A 25,913-nucleotide genomic window follows, 5' to 3' on the forward strand; every position below is an offset into this window, starting at 1 on the left:
ATTAATTAGGTAAGTTGCATATCATTAACTATTTGAACACCAAAGTTAACTTTTGTGACCATTCACAAAATAGTTCTATATACCATATGTGCATATTATTTAGGTAAGTTGCATATCATTAACTATTTGAACACCAAAGTTAATGTTTGTCACCATTCACAAAATAGTTCTATATACCATATGTGCATATCAATTAGGTAATTTGCATATTATTAACCATTTGATCACCAAAGTTAATGTTTGTCACCATTCACAAAATAGTTCTATATACCATATGTGCATATTAATTAGGTAATTTGCATACCATTAACCATTTGATCACCAAAGTTAATTTTTGTCACCATTCACAAAATAGTTCTATATACCATATGTGCATATTAATTCGGTAATTTGCATATCATTAACCATTTGAGCACCAAAGTCAACTTTTGTCACCATTCACAAAATAGTTCTATATACCATATGTGCATATTATTTAGGTAATTTGCATACCATTAACCATTTGATCACCAAATTTAATGTTACTCACCATTCACAAAATAGTTCTATATACCATATGTGCATATTAATTGGGTAATTTGCATACTATTAACCATTTGATCACCAAAGTTTATGTTTGTCACCATTCACAAAATAGTTCTATATACCATATGTGCATATTAATTAGGTAATTTGCATACCATTAACCATTTGATCACCAAAGTTAATTTTTGTCATCATTCACAACATAGTTCTATATACCATATGTGCATATCAATTAGATAATTTGCATATCATTAACTATTTGAACACCAAAGACAACTTTTGTCACCATTCACAAAATAGTTCTATATACCATATGTGCTTTTTAATTAGGCAATTTGCATATCATTAACCATTTGAGCACCAAAGTCAACTTTTGCCACCATTCACAAAATAGTTCTATATACCGTCTGTGCATATTAATTTGGTAATTTGCATATCATTAACCCTTTGAGCACCAAAGCCAACTTTTGTCACCATTCACAAAATAGTTCTATATACCATATGTGCATATTAATTAGGTAATTTGCATATCATTAACCCTCTGAGCACCAAAGTCAACTTTTGTCACCATTCACAAAATAGTTCTATATACCATATGTGCATATTAATTAAGTAATTTGCATATCATTAACCCTTTGAACACCAAAGTCATCTTTTACCATTATTTACAAAATAGTTTTATATACCATATGTGCATATTAATTCGGTAATTTGCATATCATTAACCATTTAAGCACCAATGCAACTTTTGTCACCATTCACAAAATAGTTCTATATACCATATGTGCATATTATTTAGGTAATTTGCATACCATTAACCATTTGATCACCAAAGTTATTTTTTGTCACCATTCACAAAATAGTTCTATATACCATATGTGCATATCAATTAGGTAATTTGCATATCATTAACCATTTGAACACCAAAGTCAACTTTTACCATTATTCACAAAATAGTTTTATATATCATATGTGCATATTAATTAGGTAATTTGCATATCATTAACTATTTGAACACCAAAGACAACTTTTGTCACCATTCACAAAATAGTTCTATATACCATATGTGCATATCAATTAGGTAATTTGCATATCATTAACTATTTGAACACCAAAGACAACTTTTGTCACCATTCACAAAATAGTTCTATATACCATATGTGCATATCAATTAGGTAATTTGCACATCATTAACCATTTGATCACCAAAGTTAATATTTGTCACCATTCACAAAATAGTTCTATATACCATATGTGCATATTAATTAGGTAATTTGCATACCATTAACCATTTGATCACCAAAGTTAATTTTTGTCACCATTCACAAAATAGTTCTATATACCATATGTGCATATTAATTAGGTAAGTTGCATATCATTAACCATTTGATCACTAAAGTTAATTTTTATCACCATTCACAAAATAGTTCTATATACCATATGTGCGTATCAATTAGGTAATTTGCATATCATTAACTATTTGAACACCAAAGACAACTTTTGTCACCATTCACAAAATAGTTCTATATACCATATGTGCATATTAATTCGGTAATTTGCATATCATTAACCATTTGAGCACCAAAGACAACTTTTGTCACCATTCACAAAATAGTTCTATATACCATATGTGCATATTATTTAGGTAATTTGCATACCATTAACCATTTGATCACCAAAGTTAATGTTTGTCACCATTCACAAAATAGTTCTATATAATATATGTGCATATTAATTAGGTAATTTGCATACCATTAACCATTTGATCACCAAAGTTAATTTTTGTCACCATTCACAAAATAGTTCTATATACCACATGTGCATATCAATTAGGTAATTTGCATATCATTAACTATTTGGTCACCAAAGACAACTTTTGTCACCATTCACAAAATAGTTCTATATACCATATGTGCATATTAATTAGGTAATTTGCATACCATTAACCATTTGATCACCAAAGTTATTTTTTGTCACCATTCACAAAATAGTTCTATATACCATGTGTGCATATCAATTAGGTAATTTGCATATCATTAACTATTTGAACACCAAAGTTAATGTTTGTCACCATTCACAAAATAGTTCTATATACTATATGTGCATATTAATTAGGTAATTTGCATATCATTAACCATTTGAGCACCAAAGTTAACTTTTGTCACCATCCACAAAATAGTTCTATATACCATATGTGCATATTAATTAGGTAAGTTGCATATCATTAACTATTTGAACACCAAAGTTAACTTTTGTGACCATTCACAAAATAGTTCTATATACCATATGTGCATATCAATTAGGTAATTTGCATATTATTAACCATTTGATCACCAAAGTTAATTTTTGTCACCATTCACAAAATAGTTCTATATACCATATGTGCATATTAATTGGGTAATTTGCATACCATTAACCATTTGATCACCAAAGTTTATGTTTGTCACCATTCACAAAATAGTTCTATATACCATATGTGCATATTAATTAGGTAATTTGCATACCATTAACCATTTGATCACCAAAGTTAATTTTTGTCACCATTCACAACATAGTTCTATATACCATATGTGCATATCAATTAGGTAATTTGCATATCATTAACTATTTGAACACCAAAGACAACTTTTGTCACCATTCACAAAATAGTTCTATATACCATATGTGCATATTAATTGGGTAATTTGCATATCATTAACCATTTGAGCACCAAAGTCAACTTTTGTCACCATTCACAAAATAGTTCTATATACCATATGTGCATAACAATTAGGTAATTTGCATATCATTAACTATTTGAACACCAAAGACAACTTTTGTCACCATTCACAAAATAGTTCTATATACCATATGTGCATATCAATTAGGTAATTTGCATATTATTAATCATTTGATCACCAAAGTTAATGTTTGTCACCATTCACAAAATAGTTCTATATACCATATGTGCATATTAATTAGGTAATTTGCATATCATTAACCATTTGATCACCAAAGTTAACTTTTGTCACCATTCAAAAAATAGTTCTATATACCATATGTGCATATCAATTAGATAATTTGCAAATCATTTACTATTTGAACACCAAAGCCAACTTTTATCACCATTCACAAAACAGTTCTATATACCATATGTGCATATTAATAAGGTAAGTTGCATATCATTAACCATTTGATCACCAAAGTTAATTTTTGTCACCATTCACAAAATAGTTCTATATACCATATGTGCATATTAATTAGGTAAGTTACATATCATTAAACTTTTGATCACCAAAGTTAATGTTTGTCACCATTCACAAAATAGTTCTATATACCACATGTGCATATTAATTAGGTAATTTGCATACCATTAACCATTTGATCACCAAAGTTAATTTTTGTCACCATTCACAAAATAGTTCTATATACCATATGTGCATAACAATTAGGTAATTTGCTTATCATTAACTATTTGAACACCAAAGACAACTTTTGTCACCATTCACAAAATAGTTCTATATACCATATGTGCATATCAATTAGGTAATTTGCATATTATTAACCATTTGATCACCAAAGTTAATGTTTGTCACCATTCACAAAATAGTTCTATATACCATATGTGCATATTAATTAGGTAATTTGCATATCATTAACCATTTGATCACCAAAGTTAACTTTTGTCACCATTCACAAAATAGTTCTATATACCATATGTGCATATTAATTAGGTAATTTGCATACCATTAACCATTTGATCACCAAAGTTAATTTTTGTCACCATTCACAAAATAGTTCTATATACCACTTGTGCATATTAATTAGGTAATTTGCATATCATTAACCATTTGATCACCAAAGTTAACTTTTGTCACCATTCAAAAAATAGTTCTATATACCATATGTGCATATCAATTAGATAATTTGCATATCATTTACTATTTGAACACCAAAGCCAACTTTTATCACCATTCACAAAACAGTTCTATATACCATATGTGCATATTAATTAGGTAAGTTGCATATCATTAACCTTTTGATCACCAAAGTTAACTTTTGTCACCATTCAAAAAATAGTTCTATATACCATATGTGCATATCAATTAGATAATTTGCATATCATTTACTATTTGAACACCAAAGCCAACTTTTGTCACCATTCACAAAACAGTTCTATATACCATATGTGCATATTAATTAGGTAAGTTGCATATCATTAACCTTTTGAACACCAAAGCCAACTTTTATCACCATTCACAAAACAGTTCTATATACCATATGTGCATATTATTTAGGTAAGTTGCATATCATTAACCTTTTGATCACCAAAGTTAACTTTTGTCATCATTCACAAAATAGTTCTATATACCATATGTGCATATTAATTAGGTAAGTTGCATATCATTAACTATTTGAACACCAAAGTTAACTTTTGTGACCATTCGCAAAATAGTTCTATATACCATATGTGCATATTATTTAGGTAAGTTGCATATCATTAACTTTTTGATCACCAAAGTTAACTTTTGTCACCATTCACAAAAAAGTTCTATATACCATATGTGCATATTAATTAGGTAAGTTGCATATCATTAACTATTTGAACACCAAACTATTTTCCCTACCTGTAGCCAAAAGGACATTGGTCTAAAATGATCAAAAACATGTTTTTAGCTGTGCTGTCATCATAGATGACAGAGTGATTGTCCGTCACCGTTCATCCATCAACAATTGTGTTTCAAACTACCATTGCTTTAATACTTGGTATGTAGGTACCTTTGGTAGACCTCTGTCAGATTTGTTCATTTCCTGTTTTTGCTGAATATTGTTGTCATTTTTTTCAACTTCTTCTTGAACACTACCAACCTGATTGCTTTGATATTTGATAACTGTGTTTTTGCTCATGGATGTGCATTGCTAGACATGCCACAATGTTCTTGTAGGACAGCTGAGCTATTTTAACCATCAGGTCACTTGTTTTGAAAAATACTTAAAAATAATTAAGATGTTAGTATGAAAAATTATGGTGTTCGAAGATTAATATATTATTGGGGGGAGACATACAAACATGCATATTCATTGCTGAAGTGTTCTTGCAACTGATCTTAATTTGATTTGTTGACAATATTTTGTTCGCCACCTTGTGTAAATGGAATATGTGAAGGAGGTGAATGCCACTGTGCGGAAGGATACACTGGAATGACATGTGATAAGGGTCAGTAAACTTCCCACTACGATGGACCAATTATTTCATAAGGACATATTTAAAAAAATACATAACAGATAAAACAAGTCACTTGGGGGGATGGGTTAAAGTTGATATTAAGGGGGAATTCAAAATTACTAGAGTGTTTGCGTCCTGGTATTTGTGGATTTGCTACCTGTATCAATATACCAGGTAGTTTTCTGTGTTTTTGCCAAGATGGATTTCTACTTGGAGATGACAATTTTACCTGTCTTGGTAAGTGATGGCGTGTCATGTGTTGGTAAGTGATGGCGTGTCATGTGTTGGTAAGTGATGGCGTGTCATGTGTTGGTAAGTGATGGTGTCTCAAGTGTTGGAAAGTGATAGTGTTCCATGTTTGGCTAAGTGATGGTGTGTCATGTGTTGGTAAGTGATGGTGTGCCATGTGTTGGTAAGTGATGCTGTGCCATGTGTTGGTAAGTGATGGCGTGCCATGTGTTATTAAGTGATGGTGTGTCATGTGTTGGTAGGTGATGGTGTGTCATGTGTTGGTAGGTGATGGTGCACCATGTGTTGGTAAGTGATAGTGTGTCAAGTGTTGGTAAGTGATAGTGTGCCAAGTGTTGGTAAGTGATAGTGTGCCATGTGTTGGTAAGTGATGGTGTGCCATGTGTTGGTGAGTGATAGTGTGTCAAGTGTTGGTAAATGATGGTGTGCAATTTGTTGGTAAGTGATAGTGTGCCATGTGTTGGTGTGTTGGTAAGTCATGTGTTGGTAAGTGATAGTGTGCCATGTGTCGGTAAGTGATGGTGTGCCATGAGTCGGTAAGTGATGGTGTGCCATGTGTCAGTAAGTGATGGTGTGCTATGTGTTTGCGAATGATGTGCCATGTGTTTGTGAATGATGGTGTGCCATGTGTTTGTGAATGATGGTGTGCCATGTGTTGGTAAGTACTGGTGTGCCATGTGTCAGTAAGTGATGGTGTGCTATGTGTTTGCGAATGATGTGCCATGCGTTTGTGAATGATGGTGTGCCATGTGTTTGTGAATGATGGTGTGCCATGTGTTGGTAAGTACTGGTGTGCCATGTGTCGGTAAGTGATGGTGTGCCATGTGTTAGTGGGTGATGGTGTACCATGTGTTGGTAAGTACTGGTGTGCCATGTGTCGGTAAGTGATGGTGTGCCATGTGTTAGTGGGTGATGGTGTGCCATGTGTTAGTGGGTGATGGTGCACCATGTGTCAGTAAGTGATGGTGTGTCGGTAAGTGATGGTGTGTCATGTGTTGGTATGTGATGGTGTGTCATGTGTTGGTGATGGTGTGCCATGTGTTGGTAAGTACTGGTGTGCTATGTGTTGGTAAGTGACGGTGCTTACCTTAGAAATTAAGGTCAGAGTACAAGATTCCACATCTTGCACATTGTTTGTATAGCATTCAATGTAAAAAAGGTTTGAGTGTGATATCAATTGTCTGAAATATGTTCAGTGTTGATGACATAGTTTGACCCAAATAAGAGAAATTTGATGGAATGAGCGTAAATATTTTTTTAACAAATTCAGTCTTCTTACAGAACAGTAAATTCACAGTTTCCTGCGCTAAATGTGTTATAGATGCCAACATAATTACCATATTGTTATTCACAGATATAAATGAGTGTGAAAGAAAGGATATTTGTGACCATGACTGCATCAATTCATATGGATCTTATATGTGCATATGTGAAGATGGTTACATATTGGGTGCAGATGGTAGAACTTGTCAAATTAGCTTTGGTAAGTAGGAACATTACAATATATACAAGTACACAAAATTCAAAATGTGTTTCGTTTTGTAATGTGTATGTATGATGTCTGTGAATGTTCATAGGCTGTTGGTTGAGTTAATAGGTTATGCATTCCTGGTTGAGTTTATAGGTTATGCATTCCTGGTTGAGTTTATAGATTATGCATTCCTGGTTGAGTTTATAGATTATGCATTCCTGGTTGAGTTTATAGATTATGCATTCCTGGTTGAGTTTATAGGTTATGCATTCCTGATTGAGTTTATAGATTATGCATTCCTGGTTGAGTTTATAGGTTATGCATTCCTGCTTGAGTTTATAGATTATGCATTCCTGGTTGAGTTTATATGTTATGCATTCTTGGTTGAGTTTATAGGTTATGCATTCCTGGTTGAGTTTATAGGTTATGCATTCCTGGTTGAGTTTATATGTTATGCATTCCTGGTTGAGTTTATAGGTTATGCATTCCTGGTTGAGTTTATAGGTTATGCATTCCTGGTTGAGTTTATAGATTATGCATTCCTGGTTGAGTTTATAGGTTATGCATTCCTGGTTGAGTTTATAGGTTATGCATTCCTGGTTGAGTTTATAGATTATGCATTCCTGGTTGAGTTTATAGATTATGCATTCCTGGTTGAGTTTATAGGTTATGCATTCCTGGTTGAGTTTATAGGTTATGCATTCCTGGTTGAGTTTATAGATTATGCATTCCTGATTGAGTTTATATGTTATGCATTCCTGGTTGAGTTTATAGATTATGCATTCCTGGTTGAGTTTATAGGTTATGCATTCCTGGTTGAGTTAATAGGTTATGCAAGCCTGGTTGAGTTTATAGATTATGTATTCCTGGTTGAGTTTATAGGTTATGCATTCCTGGTTGAGTTTATAGGTTATGCATTCCTGGTTGAGTTTATAGGTTATGCATTCCTGGTTGAGTTTATATGTTATGCATTCCTGGTCGAGTTTATAGATTATGCATTCCTGGTTGAGTTTTTAGGTTATGCATTCCTGGTTGAGTTAATAGGTTATGCATTCCTGGTTGAGTTTATAGATTATGCATTCCTGGTTGAGTTTATAGATTATGCATTCCTGGTTGAGTTTATAGGTTATGCATTCCTGGTTGAGTTTATAGGTTATGCATTCCTGGTTGAGTTTATAGGTTATGCATTCCTGATTGAGTTTATATGTTTTGCATTCCTGGTTGAGTTTATAGATTATGCATTCCTGGTTGAGTTTATAGGTTATGCATTCCTGGTTGAGTTAATAGGTTATGCAAGCCTGGTTGAGTTTATAGATTATGTATTCCTGGTTGAGTTTATAGGTTATGCATTCCTGGTTGAGTTTATAGGTTATGCATTCCTGGTTGAGTTTATAGGTTATGCATTCCTGGTTGAGTTTATATGTTATGCATTCCTGGTCGAGTTTATAGATTATGCATTCCTGGTTGAGTTTTTAGGTTATGCATTCCTGGTTGAGTTAATAGGTTATGCATTCCTGGTTGAGTTTATAGATTATGTATTCCTGGTTGAGTTTATAGGTTATGCATTCCTGCTTGAGTTTATAGATTATGCATTCCTGGTTGAGTTTATATGTTATGCATTCTTAGTTGAGTTTATAGGTTATGCATTCCTGGTTGAGTTTATAGGTTATGCATTCCTGGTTGAGTTTATAGGTTATGCATTCCTGGTTGAGTTTATAGATTATGCATTCCTGGTTGAGTTTATAGGTTGTGCATTTCTGGTTGAGTTTATAGATTATGCATTCCTGCTTGAGTTTATAGATTATGCATTCCTGGTTGAGTTTATAGGTTATGCATTCCTGCTTGAGTTTATAGATTATGCATTCCTGGTTGAGTTTATATGTTATGCATTCTTGGTTGAGTTTATAGGTTATGCATTCCTGGTTGAGTTTATAGGTTATGCATTCCTGGTTGAGTTTATAGGTTATGCATTCCTGGTTGAGTTTATAGATTATGTATTCCTGGTTGAGTTTATAGATTATGCATTCCTGGTTGAGTTTATAGGTTATGCATTCCTGCTTGAGTTTATAGATTATGCATTCCTGGTTGAGTTTATATGTTATGCATTCTTGGTTGAGTTTATAGGTTATGCATTCCTGGTTGAGTTTATAGGTTATGCATTCCTGGTTGAGTTTATAGGTTATGCATTCCTGGTTGAGTTTATAGGTTATGCATTCCTGGTTGAGTTAATAGGTTATGCATTCCTGGTTGAGTTAATAGGTTATGCATTCCTGCTTGAGTTTATAGATTATGCATTCCTGGTTGAGTTTATATGTTATGCATTCTTGGTTGAGTTTATAGGTTATGCATTCCTGGTTGAGTTTATAGGTTATGCATTCCTGGTTGAGTTTATAGGTTATGCATTCCTGGTTGAGTTTATAGGTTATGCATTCCTGGTTGAGTTTATAGGTTATGCATTCCTGGTTGAGTTTATAGGTTATGCATTCCTGGTTGAGTTTATAGATTATGCATTCCTGGTTGAGTTTATAGGTTATGCATTCCTGGTTGAGTTTATAGGTTATGCATTCCTGGTTGAGTTTATAGGTTATGCATTCCTGGTTGAGTTTATAGGTTATGCATTCCTGGTTGAGTTTATAGGTTATGCATTCCTGGTTGAGTTTATAGATTATGCATTCCTGGTTGTGTTCAGAGCTTATGCATTCCTGGTTGAGTTCATAGGTTATGCATTCCTGGTTGAGACTGTGATGTATATTTTCCAGTATTTTTGCAATAGCCTACTAAGATTCAATCTGCTTCAAATTCAATTTTTAATCCAGTCACCTCTAGCACAGTGGAAGAACTCAACAAATTAGAGACCATGCACTTTGCTAATTTGTAACCAATATGTGATCACCTTTAGTTACTAAACTAGCCAATTAGAGAGCACCTTACTAAACCAACCTATTAGAGAGCACCTTACTAAACAACCAATTAAAAGAGCACCTTACTAAGCCAATCAATTAGAGAGCATCTTACAAAACCAACCAATTAGAGAGCATCTTACTAAACCAACCAATTTAGAGAGCACCTTACTAAACCAACCAATTAGAGAGCATCTTACAAAATCAACCAATTAAGAGAGCATCTTACTAAACCAACCAATTAAGAAAGCATCTTACTAAACCAATTAAAAATCAAGTTACTATTTAAAAAGCACCTTACTAAACCAACCAATTAGAGAGCACCTTACTAAACAACCAATTAGAGAGCATCTTACTAAACCAACCAATTAAGAGAGCACCTTACTAAACCACAGTCCCTCATTGAGGGACTGTGACTAAACCAACCAATTAGAGCGTCATATAGAAGCAACCACTTGAGAGCACTAAACCAATTAATTACTTAGTAGAAAGCACCTTTAAGTATTCATTATATAAAAGCAATTTAGATAATTTGGCACCTACAGTTTGTATGTACTCTAGATGTTCTTAGTTTGTCAACAACATAAGTTTTACATAGTATAAATGTAGTGTGTCAAGTTGTGGTTAAAGGCGCTCTTCTCTACTCTGCTCTGCTCTGCTCTTCTATTCTATTCTATTCTATTCTATTCTATTCTATTCTATTCTATTCTATTCTATTCTATTCTATTCTATTCTATTCTATTCTATTCTATTCTATTCTATTCTATTCCATTCCATTCCATTCCATTCCATTCCATTCTATTCTATTCTATTCTATTCTATTCTATTCTATTCTATTCTATTCTATTCTCTGTAGATAGACACTGTAGACAGAAGAACAATATTTCAAATGATGAATCTTAATTGAAATTACAATATTGTTCTGAAAAAATTGTGTGAACAGTATTTTTTAATCATCTATCTTGTTTTTCTAGGTTGCTTCTCTCTTCGTCATCAAAAAATGTATTCATCTGGTGAGTCTTGGACAGTTGATGAATGTACCAACTGTACATGCCAGGTTTGTAATGTTGTATGATGTATGTTTCATTATGCTAGACAAAATTCCATTCAATTTTTCACAGATACAAACAATATATATGGCAATAAAAAGTATCTTTATCTGTTATCAGGATGCAGTTATCAGCTGCACAGAATGCCCACAATTATTGTGCAAACAGACAGAACAGTTTGTTGGAGAATGCTGCCCACGCTGTAAAGGTAGAAACAGCTTATATACAGATTTTAAGTTTGTTTATGTCAGTGATTTTTTTTTTAAATAATTATAATCATTTCGTTTCATTAAACACATTTGATATAGCATTCTTGCAAGGGCATGTTAGCATACTAACAGAACAAATATTGTTTGTTAACTTTCTGAATTTAATTTTTGTCAGCTGTCAAAAAATAAATCAATATTCTTTTCTTACTTTTTCAAAAATGTAAAATTATTTGCAATTAACTCATAATTTTTGACAAAATTAGTCATAAATCGCATGACAATGTTTAATAGTTTATTATGTACAATCATGATGCTAATGTTCCATGGTACAATGAAATAGCATTATTTTGTGTGTTACAGTTAAGCTTTTTGAGAAATGCGTCCTAATATTTCTTGAAAATTGCTATTTTAAGAACAATTCCATAGAACATAATGTTAAAGAAAAATTGCAATTTTTGACACTTTTTAAAACCAAGATTTTTTAAATAATTCAGAACAACAAAAAGTACTCCTTCATTAATAATATATGATTTTTTCAGCGTATGTCACCAGGCTAGATTTTGAGATTTTGCATAAAATCTCTGCCATAGGAACCTATGGTAAAAGCATTAAAATAGTGCCAAAATGGCGACTTTCCACTAAAATACAACCATCAATTTCTCGAAATTAAGGCTGGTGACCCCACACTTTTTTATGTCAATATACTTATATTGCCTTGGAGTACAATTTATTGCAAAATGAATAAATTCTGGGTATTTTTAGTCCCCGTTCGGACGCAGTCCGAAAACGGGGACTTATGTTTTGCCCTGTGTGCGTCCGTCCGTCCGTGCGTCCGTGCGTCCGTGCGTCCGTGCGTCCGTGATCACCTGTATCTCGAACATGCATGGACCGATTAAGTTCAAACTTCACTCATACATCACACCTTATATGGGACATATGCACATGCATTTTTTTCATGATCCGATTAACGATAGCCGAATAGCGGCCATTTTAAGGCCGAAAATGCATCAAAATCGCACATTTTCACCATTCCGGACCCGGATCTCAGTTATGCATGGACGGATTTTGTTCAAATTTGGTACATACATTAAACATAATAGGACCTTGATGCACGTCATTTTTTTTTTTGGATCGGGTTCGAAATGGCCGACTGGCGGCCATTTTGTTTTAAAGAATTCAGTTCTGGATCCGTATCTGAGACATGCTTGGATTGATCGAGTTCAAACTTCACACACACAAGGTACATCATGTCACAAATATGTATGTGCATTTGTTTCATGATCTCATTAACGATAGCCAAATGGCGGCCGCTTTAAGGCCGAAAATGCATTGAAATCGCACATTTTCACCATTCCGGACCCGGATCTCAGTTATGCATGGACGGATTTCATTCAAATTTGGTACATACATTAAACATAATAGGACCTTGATGCACGTCATTTTTTTTTTCGGATCAAGTTCGAAATAGCCGACTGGCGGCCATTTTGTTTTAAAGAATTCAGTTCTGGATCCGTATCCGAGACATGTCTGGATTGATCAAGTTCAAACTTCACACACACAAGGTACATCATGTCACAAATATGTATGTGCATTTGTTTCATGATCTCATTAACGATAGCCGAATAGCGGCCATTTTAAGGCCGAAAATGCATCAAAATTGCACATTTTCACCATTCCGGACCCGGATCTCAGTTATGCATGGACGGATTTTGTTCAAATTTGGTACATACATTAAACATAATAGGACCTTGATGCACGTCATTTTTTTTTTTGGAACGGGTTCGAAATGGCCGACTGGCGGCCATTTTGTTTTAAAGAATTCAGTTCTGGATCCGTATCTGAGACATGCTTGGATTGATCGAGTTCAAACTTCACACACACAAGGTACATCATGTCACAAATATGTATGTGCATTTGTTTCCTGATCTCATTAACGATAGCCAAATGGCGGCCGCTTTAAGGCCGAAAATGCATTGAAATCGCACATTTTCACCATTCCGGACCCGGATCTCAGTTATGCATGGACGGATTTCATTCAAATTTGGTACATACATTAAACATAATAGGACCTTGATGCACGTCATTTTTTTTTCGGATCAAGTTCGAAATAGCCGACTGGCGGCCATTTTGTTTTAAAGAATTCAGTTCTGGATTCGTATCCGAGACATGTCTGGATTGATCAAGTTCAAACTTCACACACACAAGGTACATCATGTCACAAATATGTATGTGCATTTGTTTCATGATCTCATTAACGATAGCCAAATGGCGGCCGCTTTAAGGCCGAAAATGCATTGAAATCGCACATTTTCACCATTCCGGACCCGGATCTCAGTTATGCATGGACGGATTTCATTCAAATTTGGTACATACATTAAACATAATAGGACCTTGATGCACGTCATTTTTTTTTCGGATCAAGTTCGAAATAGCCGACTGGCGGCCATTTTGTTTTAAAGAATTCAGTTCTGGATCCGTATCCGAGACATGTCTGGATTGATCAAGTTCAAACTTCACACACACAAGGTACATCATGTCACAAATATGTATGTGCATTTGTTTCATGATCTCATTAACGATAGCCAAATGGGGGCCGCTTTAAGGCCGAAAATGCATTGAAATCGCACATTTTCACCATTCCGGACCCGTATCTCAGTTATGCATGGATGGATTTTGTTCAAATTTGGTACATACATTAAACATAATAGGACCTTGATGCACGTCTTTTTTTTTTTTCAGATCAAGTTCGAAATGGCCGGCTGGCGGCCATTTTGTTAAAGAATTCAGTTCTGGATCCGTATCCAAGACATGTCTGGATTGATCAAGTTCAAACTTCACACACACATGGTACATCATGTCACAAATAGATATGTGCATTTGTTTCATGATCTGCTTAACAATAGCGGAATGATGGCCATTTTAAGGCCGAAAATGCATCAAAATCACATATTTTCACAATTCCAGAACCGGATCTCAGTCATGCATGGATGGATTTTGTTCAGATTTAGCACAATGTGTTGTACATATGCAGGTGCATTTCGGTCATGATCTGCTTTGAATGTATATGTCACTCAAATATGAACGGAACGGGGACGTGTCATTGACAATGACTTGTAATTTATGAGTAGACTTCTACCTTAATTTCAAAAATATGTAGAAAAATACATGACAGTCTGCTCATATATATTTGCTCATCAAAATATTGTCCAGCAATATTAAGGTACTCAAAGTGTTAAATGTAATTACACCTGTTCACAACACCTATGATCAAACTGTGGTCACCATGGTTATTTGTCGATGAAAATTATAATATTTGGATGTTCTTTGTTTACAGGTTGTATCCATGCCAACATTGAATATCACCATGGTGAATCATGGATATCAGTAAATGACCCATGTGAAGAATGTGTTTGTCTTGAAGGCAGTGTCAGATGTTTATTAAACTCATGTGAAAACAATATAATGTGTACCCATCCTGTCAAACTGCCAACAACTTGCTGTCAGGAATGTGATGGTAAATTCTCTTTTAATTTTTATTAGCTCCACTGTCGACTTTGTCGAGCAGACCTTATCATATGAATGATTGTCCATCGGTGTCCGTCGCCCAGCATTCGTGTCAACTTTTTAGCTCCGCTATTGACTTTGTCGAGCGGAGCTTATCATATGAGTGATTGTCCTTCGTCGTAGGTCATCCGCCGTTGTCCGTTGTACTTTTTCGACTTCTATTTGAAAACTACAAGCCTGAATGCTTTGATACTTGGTGTATATGTACCTGGGGTTGACATCTCTCAGATTTGTTCATTTTGTGATGATATCTTCAATTCTCTAATTTTGGTGAATATTTTTGTAATTTTTGGTAAAAAGTGATATTTTCGACTTCTTGATAAAAAAAAAAACGCAAGACCGATTGCTTTGTTACTATACATATTGTTCATTTTCTAATGATATCTTCAGTTCTTTAATTGAAATGTGCATTGCTAACAGCGGAGCTATCTCAGCTGACAGGCTGCTTGTCTAATGATATCTTCTGTTCTTTACTTGAAATGTGCATTGATAACAGCGGAACTCTCTCAGCCGAAAGGCTGCTTGTTTGCTTTACCTTTATCTGATACTTTGGTTATTGTATGGAGTAAGTTCATCATCATCCATATATCATCAAGAGACTTCTGCTTATGAGCTGTAACTGTTTAGTTTGCTTCTAGGTTTGGTGTAGGTCCTTTGGATGACCTCATTCTGATTTGTTCATTTTGTGTTAATTTCTTTGTGTGTAAAATTCTTCAAAGCTGCTGTTCAACGTTCAACTATTAAAGAGTAAAAGTGTATGTGTTAGGTTGACTTCATTCTCAGGTAATGCTATTGTATTCTCAGGTAATGCTATTGTATTCTCAGGTAATGCTATTGTATTCTCGGGTAATGCTATTGTATTCTCGGGTAATGCTATTGTATTCTCGGGTAATGCTATTGTATTCTCGGGTAATGCTATTGTATTCTCGGGTAATGCTATTGTATTCTCAGGTAATGCTATTGTATTCTCGGGTAATGCTATTGTATTCTCGGGTAATGCTATTGTATTCTCGGGTAATGCTATTGTATTCTCGGGTAATGCTATTGTATTCTCGGGTAATGCTATTGTATTCTCGGGTAATGCTATTGTATTCTCGAGTAATGCTATTGTATTCTCAGGTAATGCTATTGTATTCTCAGGTAATGCTATTGTATTCTCGGGTAATGCTATTGTATTCTTGGGTAATGCTATTGTATTCTCGGGTAATGCTATTGTATTCTCAGGTAATGCTATTGTATTCTCGGGTAATGCTATTGTATTCTCGGGTAATGCTATTGTATTCTCGGGTAATGCTATTGTATTCTCAGGTAATGCTATTGTATTCTCGAGTAATGCTATTGTATTCTCAGGTAATGCTATTGTATTCTCAGGTAATGCTATTGTATTCTCAGGTAATGCTATTGTATTCTCGGGTAATGCTATTGTATTCTCGGGTAATGCTATTGTATTCTCAGGTAATGCTATTGTATTCTCAGGTAATGCTATTGTATTCTCCGGTAATGCTATTGTATTCTCGGGTAATGCTATTGTATTCTCCGGTAATGCTATTGTATTCTCCGGTAATGCTATTGTATTCTCCGGTAATGCTATTGTATTCTCCGGTAATGCTATTGTATTCTCAGGTAATGCTATTGTATTCTCGAGTAATGCTATTGTATTCTCAGGTAATGCTATTGTATTCTCGGGTATTGTATTGAAAATTCTGTAAATGAACAGATTGAACGGCATGATTGATTGTTGACCATTATCATGAATTGTGATACAATGTAGTTACAATCCAAGGAAACACTAGGGAGTCTTGAATCCCCATATTCTGGTTACATGTTAAAGATGACTGCATATAGCATTTATCAAGAATTTGCACGATAGATTCGTTTTTTCGTCTGCAAAGCACATAATGGGAGTCTTTATAGTTAGCCTGTCTGTTATCTTATAAATTCTTGCTGTGCTGTTGTTTTTAGATTGCTTATATATCCCTGCATAATTTACAGGAGATTGTGTCTATTTGATCCAAAATTAATGAAAAAATTTGAAAAAGTATGGCTTTTTGTACCAAAATTTTGGTAGGAAAATAATTTAGTGTTCAAATGGATAAATGCTTCTGTATTATATTTTCAGACTGTCTCTATGAAGGATTTCAGTTCAGAAGTGGAGAAGTATTTAACCCACCAAACGATACATGCTCAGAATGTCTTTGTATGGTGAGTTTATTGTACTAACTTCTATGTAATTCAATTTTCCTCCAAATATGGATGACCGAGTGGAACTCACTGGTTGACTGGACCTGTCATCGTCGGTCCGTCATACGTAGTACGTCATCCGTCAACTTGTTTTCAGGATTCATAGTGTAGACACATGGACTGGTCCTCTTTTAAATTTGTTCATTTGGTGAATATATTTCTATTTTTATGAAAGTTATGATATTTTTTGTGATTATTTTTTTTTATTTTTCCCACACGTTATATATATGGGCTATGTATAATACATGGACAGTAATAGACATGTGTATTGTTGGGTTCTGAACTACCAGGGCCATTCACCATTCACACTCCTTCACCATTATACCTTAGCAGAGCCTGTTCTGCGAGTGTGTATTAAACAGTACTCTCTTTGTCAGTTTGCCATCCCACTATTTTGTTTTATTTCCATTGCTATAGACTGCAACAACTCTGACTGGGTGCTTATAGAGAACATGCCAAGGTCAAATCATATATATATAGCAACAATGATTTTTGATTTCCCTTTAATGGTAAACCTTAATCTGGTGGGCATTATGAATTAAAAATTAGTCAAAATAGGCACATTTGAAATTAATAATAATAATTCAGGTCAGGTAAAAAAAATTCTGTGGATTTTAAAATATCTGAGGAATAGTTTGACAGCTGCGTGAATCCCAAAAAAATATAAAAACAACGTAATTGTGTTATGTTTTTGGCATGCGTAGAGAAGGATAAATACTAAAGAGCAATACTGAACAGTTATAATATAAGGTTATTACGAGAATACCTCAAAGTATGCATGAAGACAGTACAGCTGGTCAAACTCTGGTGGCAGCCATGTTTGTTTTTATTATTAGAGGACGCTTACGCGCGTAATCATCCCATATTTGGAATTCGCATTTCCTAAAATGGTTGGATGAAAATACCGCAAAATTATGGCACACTGTAATTTATGGTGTTACGGTGACAGATGTATAATAATAACAATTAATAAGATATGCTTGTACATGTGAAATTCTTATGAGAATGTAGCCGCACAGTAGATAACAGTACATGTTAGTACAATGTACATATGTCAGTAATCTGAGTAATAAACACCTACCGGGTATTAACCTAAGAACAAATGTAAATTTCAGTTTGACATCTTGGGATGGGGTATATGACAGGGCTGTGCGGCCATCTCTCTATCAAATGGCAATTTTTAATGTGCTATCCTGGTGTCAACCAGGCTCGGTCGAACACAAGCACCAAGGTTCCTCCAAAGTCGCATTCGTTAGTGAATGAATCTCGGCCAGTGGAATTGGCCTTCCCATTGAGTCTGTGGCACACTCACCCAGGGTAGGAGTCGACCCTTTGATGTTCAGCCTAAGGTCTACCGGTAATGATGCGACAACAACTAGGCTACCAGTGAGTGGTTCTATTTGACATCTCTATTTAGTTTTCATAGCATTTGTTATTTTCCAGGAAGGAAATGTTAGCTGTATTGAGGAAGAATGTCCTATCGTTGATTGTGAAAATCCAGTACAGGGACCTTGTTGTCGTATATGTGAAGGTAGGTTTTTTTTTTGGAACCAAAATGTACCTACGCATGTGGCTCCAAGATCCACCTCAAAAAATGATTTATTTAGCTTCACTCGAAAAAGTCTTATAATATGAGTGATTGTTCGTTGTCCGTCAACGCCCATATCTACTTTTTCGTTTCGGTTATCGCTTCAGCTATCTACTAGCAGATTTCTACATCACTGAAGATACTAGGACTACAAGTTGTTGATAATCATGCTTTTATTTCTGTAGATACATGTTTGTTTGATAACCAAGTATATAAAAGTGGAGAGAGTTTCTCCCCTGAAGGACAGAATTGTACCATGTGTGTCTGTGTGGTAGGTATTTTCACTTTGTCAGTTTCAGTAGCAAATCTTTAGAATACATGTATATCTGGTAGATTTTACAACCTCAGTGTTGATGTAATCACAATTTCTTTTTTTAATAATGTACAAGATTTTGCAGGTAAATTTTAACTGTCAAAACAAATTTTTAAACCCCAAATCTGTGTATCTGTCATTATAGACAAGTATAAACTATAACACCTTTGTAACTGCACAGTTATCACAGTTCACAATGTTTGCATCAGTTTTATATATCAAACTGGATGTTATAAATATCAGCAATTGAGGTGTACAGTCAATTATTATTGCTCCTAAGTTGATGGTGTTCAAAGAGTTAAGAGGTTATTATACCGTCTTGCCTGAGGCCAATATCAAGAATTATTGCCCCCAAGTTGATGGTGTTCAGAGAGTTAAGAGGTTATTATACCGTCTTGCCTGAGGCCAATATCAATTATTATTGCTCCTAAGTTGATGGTGTTCAAAGAGTTAAGAGGTTATTATACCGTCTTACCTGAGGCCAATGTCAATTATTATTGCTCCTAAGTTGATGGTGTTCAAAGAGTTAAGAGGTTATTATACCATCTTACCTGAGGCCAATATCAATTATTATTGCTCCTAAGTTGATGGTGTTCAAAGAGTTAAGAGGTTATTATACCGTCTTACCTGAGGCCAATATCAATTATTATTGCTCCTAAGTTGATGGTGTTCAAAGAGTTAAGAGGTTATTATACCATCTTACCTGAGGCCAATATCAATTATTATTGCTCCTAAGTTGATGGTGTTGAAAGAGTTAAGAGGTTATTATACCATCTTGCCTGAGGCCAATATCAATTATTATTGCTCCTAAGTTGATGGTGTTCAAAGAGTTAAGAGGTTATTATACCGTCTTGCCTGAGGCCAATATCAATTATTATTGCTCCTAAGTTGATGGTGTTCAAAGAGTTAAGAGGTTATTATACCGTCTTGCCTGAGGCCAATATCAATTATTATTGCTCCTAAGTTGATGGTGTTCAAAGAGTTAAGAGGTTATTATACCGTCTTGCCTGAGGCCAATATCAATTATTATTGCTCCTAAGTTGATGGTGTTCAAAGAGTTAAGAGGTTATTATACCGTCTTGCCTGAGGCCAATATCAATTATTATTGCTCCTAAGTTGATGGTGTTCAAAGAGTTAAGAGGTTATTATACCGTCTTGCCTGAGGCCAATATCAATTATTATTGCTTCTAAGTTGATGGTGTTCAAAGAGTTAAGAGGTTATTATACCGTCTTGCCTGAGGCCAATATCAAGAGTTATTGCCCCCAAGTTGATGGTGTTCAAAGGTTCAAGGTATTATTATACCATTATTACTCTTGCCTGAGGCCAATATCAAGAATTATTGCCCCCAAGTTGATGGTGTTCAAAGGGTTAAGGTGTTATTATACAATTATTAAACTTGCCTGAGGCCAATATCAAGAATTATTGCCCCCAAGTTGATGGTGTTCAAAGGGTTAAGGTGTTATACAATTATTAAACTTGCCTGAGGCCGATATCAAGAATTATTGCCCCCAAGTTGATGGTGTTCAAAGGGTTAAGGTATTATTATACAATTATTAAACTTGCCTGAAGCCAATATCAAGTTATTGCCCCCAAATTGATGGTGTTCAAAGAGTGAAGGTGTTATTATACCATTATTAGTCTTGCCTGAGGCCAATATCAAGAATTATTGCCCCCAAGTTGATGGTGTTCAAAGAGTGAAGGTGTTATTATACCATTATTAGTCTTGTCTGAGGCCAATATCAAGAATTATTGCCCCCAAGTTGATGGGTTTCAAAGAGATAAGGTGTTATCATTATTAGTTTTACCTGAAGCCAGTATTAAGAGTTATTGCCCCCAAGTTGATGGTTTTAAAAGAGTTAAAGTGTTATTATACTGTCTTGCCTGAGACCATTATCAAGAATTATTGCCCCCAAGTTGAGGGTGTTAAACGGATTAAGGTGTTATTATACCATTATTAGTCTTGCCTGAGGTCATTATCAAGAGTTATTGCCCCCAAGTTGAGGGTGTTAAAAGGATTAATGTGTTATTATACCATTATTAGTCTTGCCTGAGTCTAATATCAAGAATTAATAATTAGTCCCCGTTCAGGCGCAGCCTGAAAAGGGGACTTTATAATTCAGGTTTTGTCCGTTTTCCGTCTCCAACATTTTCTCAGAAATTCTACAGCAGGTATCAGTGAAACTTGGCAGGTTGATGAACAAGTGTCTTCCGAGTATGCACGTAATTTTTTTTCCAGATCTGAAAATTCCAAGTGGGTCTTTTTCACGATTTTTATCAAAAATTACCTCTCCCGGCAACATTGACAGAACGTCTGTGCATGCTCAGAATAAATTAATTACTGTAAAATACTTTATTTTTGCTTGCAACATTCTTTTGCTATTTTCGCTGAAGGAATGTTTCAGTTAAAATAAAATCCAGCGAATATTCCCTTTTTCCTATATTTTACAGTCAAACTGGTCAAAAATCAATGAAAATAAATTCAATACAAAAAACAGCCAGAAAAAGTCTTTTCAGCGAATGATAATTCCAGCTGAAATATTTTACAGTAGATTAGATCTGTGAGTAATGCTACAGCACGAGATTTCTCCATTGCGTGCAATTTATTATAGTACTGTTTATACATGTATTCTGTTCGGCTCAGTGGTCTCATTCACTAGTTACTAGAAGAACTAGTAACCTTATTTGATTTCAAGAACTTCAAGAAGGCGCCATAAGAGACGTGTTTGCAAAGGTAAGTTCTCCAGTTTCTACAAAATTGAATGTATTTTAGGGTACGATTGGTGTACATTCCGTGAGGTATGTACGGACGTGAATATTATGAAAAGCCAAAAAAGCAAACAATTGTCTCAAATCTACGAAACTAGGTTGTAAATTGTATACCCTGTCAAATTATTGTACACAGACGATTAATTCATGGGGACATAGTTTCAAGTAAATCAGTATCCGGTATTTTGCTTGTGTCGCGATTTCCGAAATATCCACAACTAGGGGGGGGGGATGTCCCTGTGTCGATCAACTTATTAGTCCCCGGACGCAGTCCGAAAACGGGGACTTATGTTTTGCCCTGTGTGCGTCCGTCCGTCCGTGCGTCTGTGCGTCCGTGATCACCTGTATCTCGAACATGCATGGACCGATTAAGTTCAAACTTCACTCATACATCACACATTATATGGGACATATGCACATGCATTTTTTTCATGATCCGATTAACGATAGCCGAATAGCGGCCATTTTAAGGCCGAAAATGCATCAAAATCGCACATTTTCACCATTCCGGACCCGGATCTCAGTTATGCATGGACGGATTTTGTTCAAATTTGGTACATACATTAAACATAATAAGACCTTGATGCACGTCATTTTTTTTTTTGGATTGGGTTCGAAATGGCCGACTGGCGGCCATTTTGTTTTAAAGAATTCAGTTCTGGATCCGTATCTGAGACATGCTTGGATTGATCGAGTTCAAACTTCACACACACAAGGTACATCATGTCACAAATATGTATGTGCATTTGTTTCATGATCTCATTAACGATAGCCAAATGGCGGCCGCTTTAAGGCCGAAAATGCATTGAAATCGCACATTTTCACCATTCCGGACCCGGATCTCAGTTATGCATGGACGGATTTCATTCAAATTTGGTACATACATTAAACATAATAGGACCTTGATGCACGTCATTTTTTTTTCCGGATCAAGTTCGAAATAGCCGACTGGCGGCCATTTTGTTTTAAAGAATTCAGTTCTGGATCCGTATCCGAGACATGTCTGGATTGATCAAGTTCAAACTTCACACACACAAGGTACATCATGTCACAAATATGTATGTGCATTTGTTTCATGATCTCATTAACGATAGCCAAATGGGGGCCGCTTTAAGGCCGAAAATGCATTAAAATTGCACATTTTCACCATTCCGGACCCGGATCTCAGTTATGCATGGACGGATTTCATTCAAATTTGGTACATACATTAAACATAATAGGACCTTGATGCACGTCATTTTTTTTCCCGGATCAAGTTCGAAATAGCCGACTGGCGGCCATTTTGTTTTAAAGAATTCAGTTCTGGATCCGTATCCGAGACATGTCTGGATTGATCAAGTTCAAACTTCACACACACAAGGTACATCATGTCACAAATATGTATGTGCATTTGTTTCATGATCTCATTAACGATAGCCAAATGGGGGCCGCTTTAAGGCCGAAAATGCATTGAAATTGCACATTTTCACCATTCCGGACCCGTATCTCAGTTATGCATGGATGGATTTTGTTCAAATTTGGTACATACATTAAACATAATAGGACCTTGATGCACGTCTTTTTTTTTTCGGATCAAGTTCGAAATGGCCGACTGGCGGCCATTTTGTTAAAGAATTCAGTTCTGGATCCGTATCCAAGACATGTACGACCTAGAAATAGTGCCGTATGCGAGTACCAAGTTGCGAGTCGCAAGTAGCAAAATATGCCATATGCGAGTGGTAAAATGTATCGTTTGCTAGTAGCAAAAAAGCCCTATGCGAGGGGTAATACAAAGGCTTGTTACGTTTGCTTATAATATAACAACGTACGTTCAATTGTGTTTTATCACAGTAAAATCAAATATTTAACATGGTTATGAAATGATGTGTACATGGTTGGTTAAGATTGGCATGATGCTGTTAAGGTTTTTATTTTAGGGGCGATTCATATATATGTACGACATGTACGACATGTACGACCTCTGTCTGGATTGATCAAGTTCAAACTTCACACACACATGGTACATCATGTCACAAATAGATATGTGCATTTGTTTCATGATCTGCTTAACAATAGCGGAATGATGGCCATTTTAAGGCCGAAAATGCATCAAAATCACGTATTTTCACAATTCCAGAACCGGATCTCAGTCATGCATGGATGGATTTTGTTCAGATTTAGCACAATGTGTTGTACATATGCAGGTGCATTTCGGTCATGATCTGCTTTGAATGTATATGTCTCTCAAATATGAACGGAACGGGGACGTGTCATTGACAATGACTTGTTCATTATATAATAGTAGGTTGCCTATGATTATATTCGTATTTTTATGTTGTGAGCATTAAACTGTTAGTTGTAATGAAGATTTTGCCGATCTCGTGCGATTCAACATGGCCGATGTGCAGTGACAACACGTGTATGGGGGGTGTATGGACAGTCGGTCGAGTAGTCTGCAACGGACCATGAAATCGCCCGGCGTTTTTTCGGCATTTTTTTTTAGTTTTTTTTTAAATATTTTAGATATTTCATTCACTCCTGGCGCCTAAAAGAGTCTACTTTATATTTTACCGTAGTCATTGACACCTATTGTGAATAGCCCAATAGGTAAGCTTCGTTTCGACAATGAGCTGTTATTTCTGCGAGCAATGTTATTCTTTGAATGCTCAGTTTATATTTTGAAAACAACTAATTTTTTGATTAAAAAAAATCATGCCGTTTTCCCCGTCAAAATCAAAGCATAAAGATCTTGCCAGAACATCGGTAAATCTACTACCGCGTTGCGTTCACCACGAGGTCACTGAACCGTCATTAACATATTTAAATGAGCCACGTGTAAATGAGAGCATGGCGGATATCGTATCGCTTTGAGCATTTACATTCGACCGAAATCATTCATTTACGATGAAACTAAGTTGAATATTACTTCCAATTTATAAAAAATCAACGAATTAAATTTTTGTGCGTTATTATAATCATTACTGAATAATAATCAACAATTGCAATACTTCGAAAACAAGTAAGTTATTCACTTGCGAAACACAGAATGACCAGATTGTGCTACCGTGATCATTCGCTACCGGTACTAACCACCAAGCAATGTATTCGTGTTTGTATTTATTCGAAACTTCTTTTAGAACATACTTTACTTTTCGTTATCAACAAGATTATAAAAAAATAATGCATGTTACAGTATGTGAATTTTTTGGGGGGATTTAATTCCAACATTTCGCGAAGCCTATGAACCAAAGGCCTTTCACTCTTCTCTGAGTGTGACACCTAAACCAGAGGTTTTATGGTGTATAAACTGGCACTAAATGAAAAGGCTGTTGAACCTTATTCAAATTTATAAGTACATGTTATTATGCATTTCATTATGAAAACTGACTAAATTAAATGTGATCTTATTTTTAATTATGATTATGATTTATATCGGTAATGACGTTTTCATCCAATTTTAATTGTGCTATTGTTAAAATGCCTACCTACACATTTATTGTTTTTGTTTCTGTTGCCTTGAAATAGACATTTGTAAAAAAAAAAAAAATTAAAAAAATCATGCTTGATTAAAATTCAAAAAAAAAAAGATGTAGTCATGTAGCCCCTTCCTGTTACCTGTTTTCAACTTCTTCCAAAGTAAAACTGGCGAAGCCTTGTAATTGCCATACAATCATCAACTGTAGGAAAACTTGTATGTTATTGAAAATCTTTATTTTGTTGTCTGTGAATTAATATAATATTTGAAATGGCGTAATGGTGCAAAATATTCTCAAACAATCAGTCTTCTGATGACACTACACTGCGCATTTATGCACAGTCAGTATCCCAATGCGCGATCACAGCTTACTCAGT

The 25,913-nt window shown here is 35.0% G+C and overlaps 1 protein-coding gene across 1 annotated transcript in view; it reads left to right on the forward strand.

The window, feature by feature from the left end:
- LOC100329037 (kielin130 protein) overlaps positions 1-25,913 on the forward strand; it is a 138,295-nt gene that overhangs the window by 27,180 nt on the left and 85,202 nt on the right. Inside the window, exons 19-25 of the mRNA XM_085498999.1 lie at positions 7,335-7,463; positions 11,326-11,408; positions 11,521-11,608; positions 14,944-15,123; positions 17,293-17,375; positions 18,858-18,945; positions 19,188-19,273. Coding sequence (XP_085355125.1) covers positions 7,335-7,463; positions 11,326-11,408; positions 11,521-11,608; positions 14,944-15,123; positions 17,293-17,375; positions 18,858-18,945; positions 19,188-19,273 — 737 coding nt within the window. The remainder of the gene's footprint in view (positions 1-7,334; positions 7,464-11,325; positions 11,409-11,520; positions 11,609-14,943; positions 15,124-17,292; positions 17,376-18,857; positions 18,946-19,187; positions 19,274-25,913) is intronic.

The sequence above is a fragment of the Saccoglossus kowalevskii genome, chromosome 5, assembly GCF_978046115.1.
Source record: "Saccoglossus kowalevskii chromosome 5, keSacKowa6.1, whole genome shotgun sequence".
Taxonomy (NCBI): domain Eukaryota; kingdom Metazoa; phylum Hemichordata; class Enteropneusta; family Harrimaniidae; genus Saccoglossus; species Saccoglossus kowalevskii.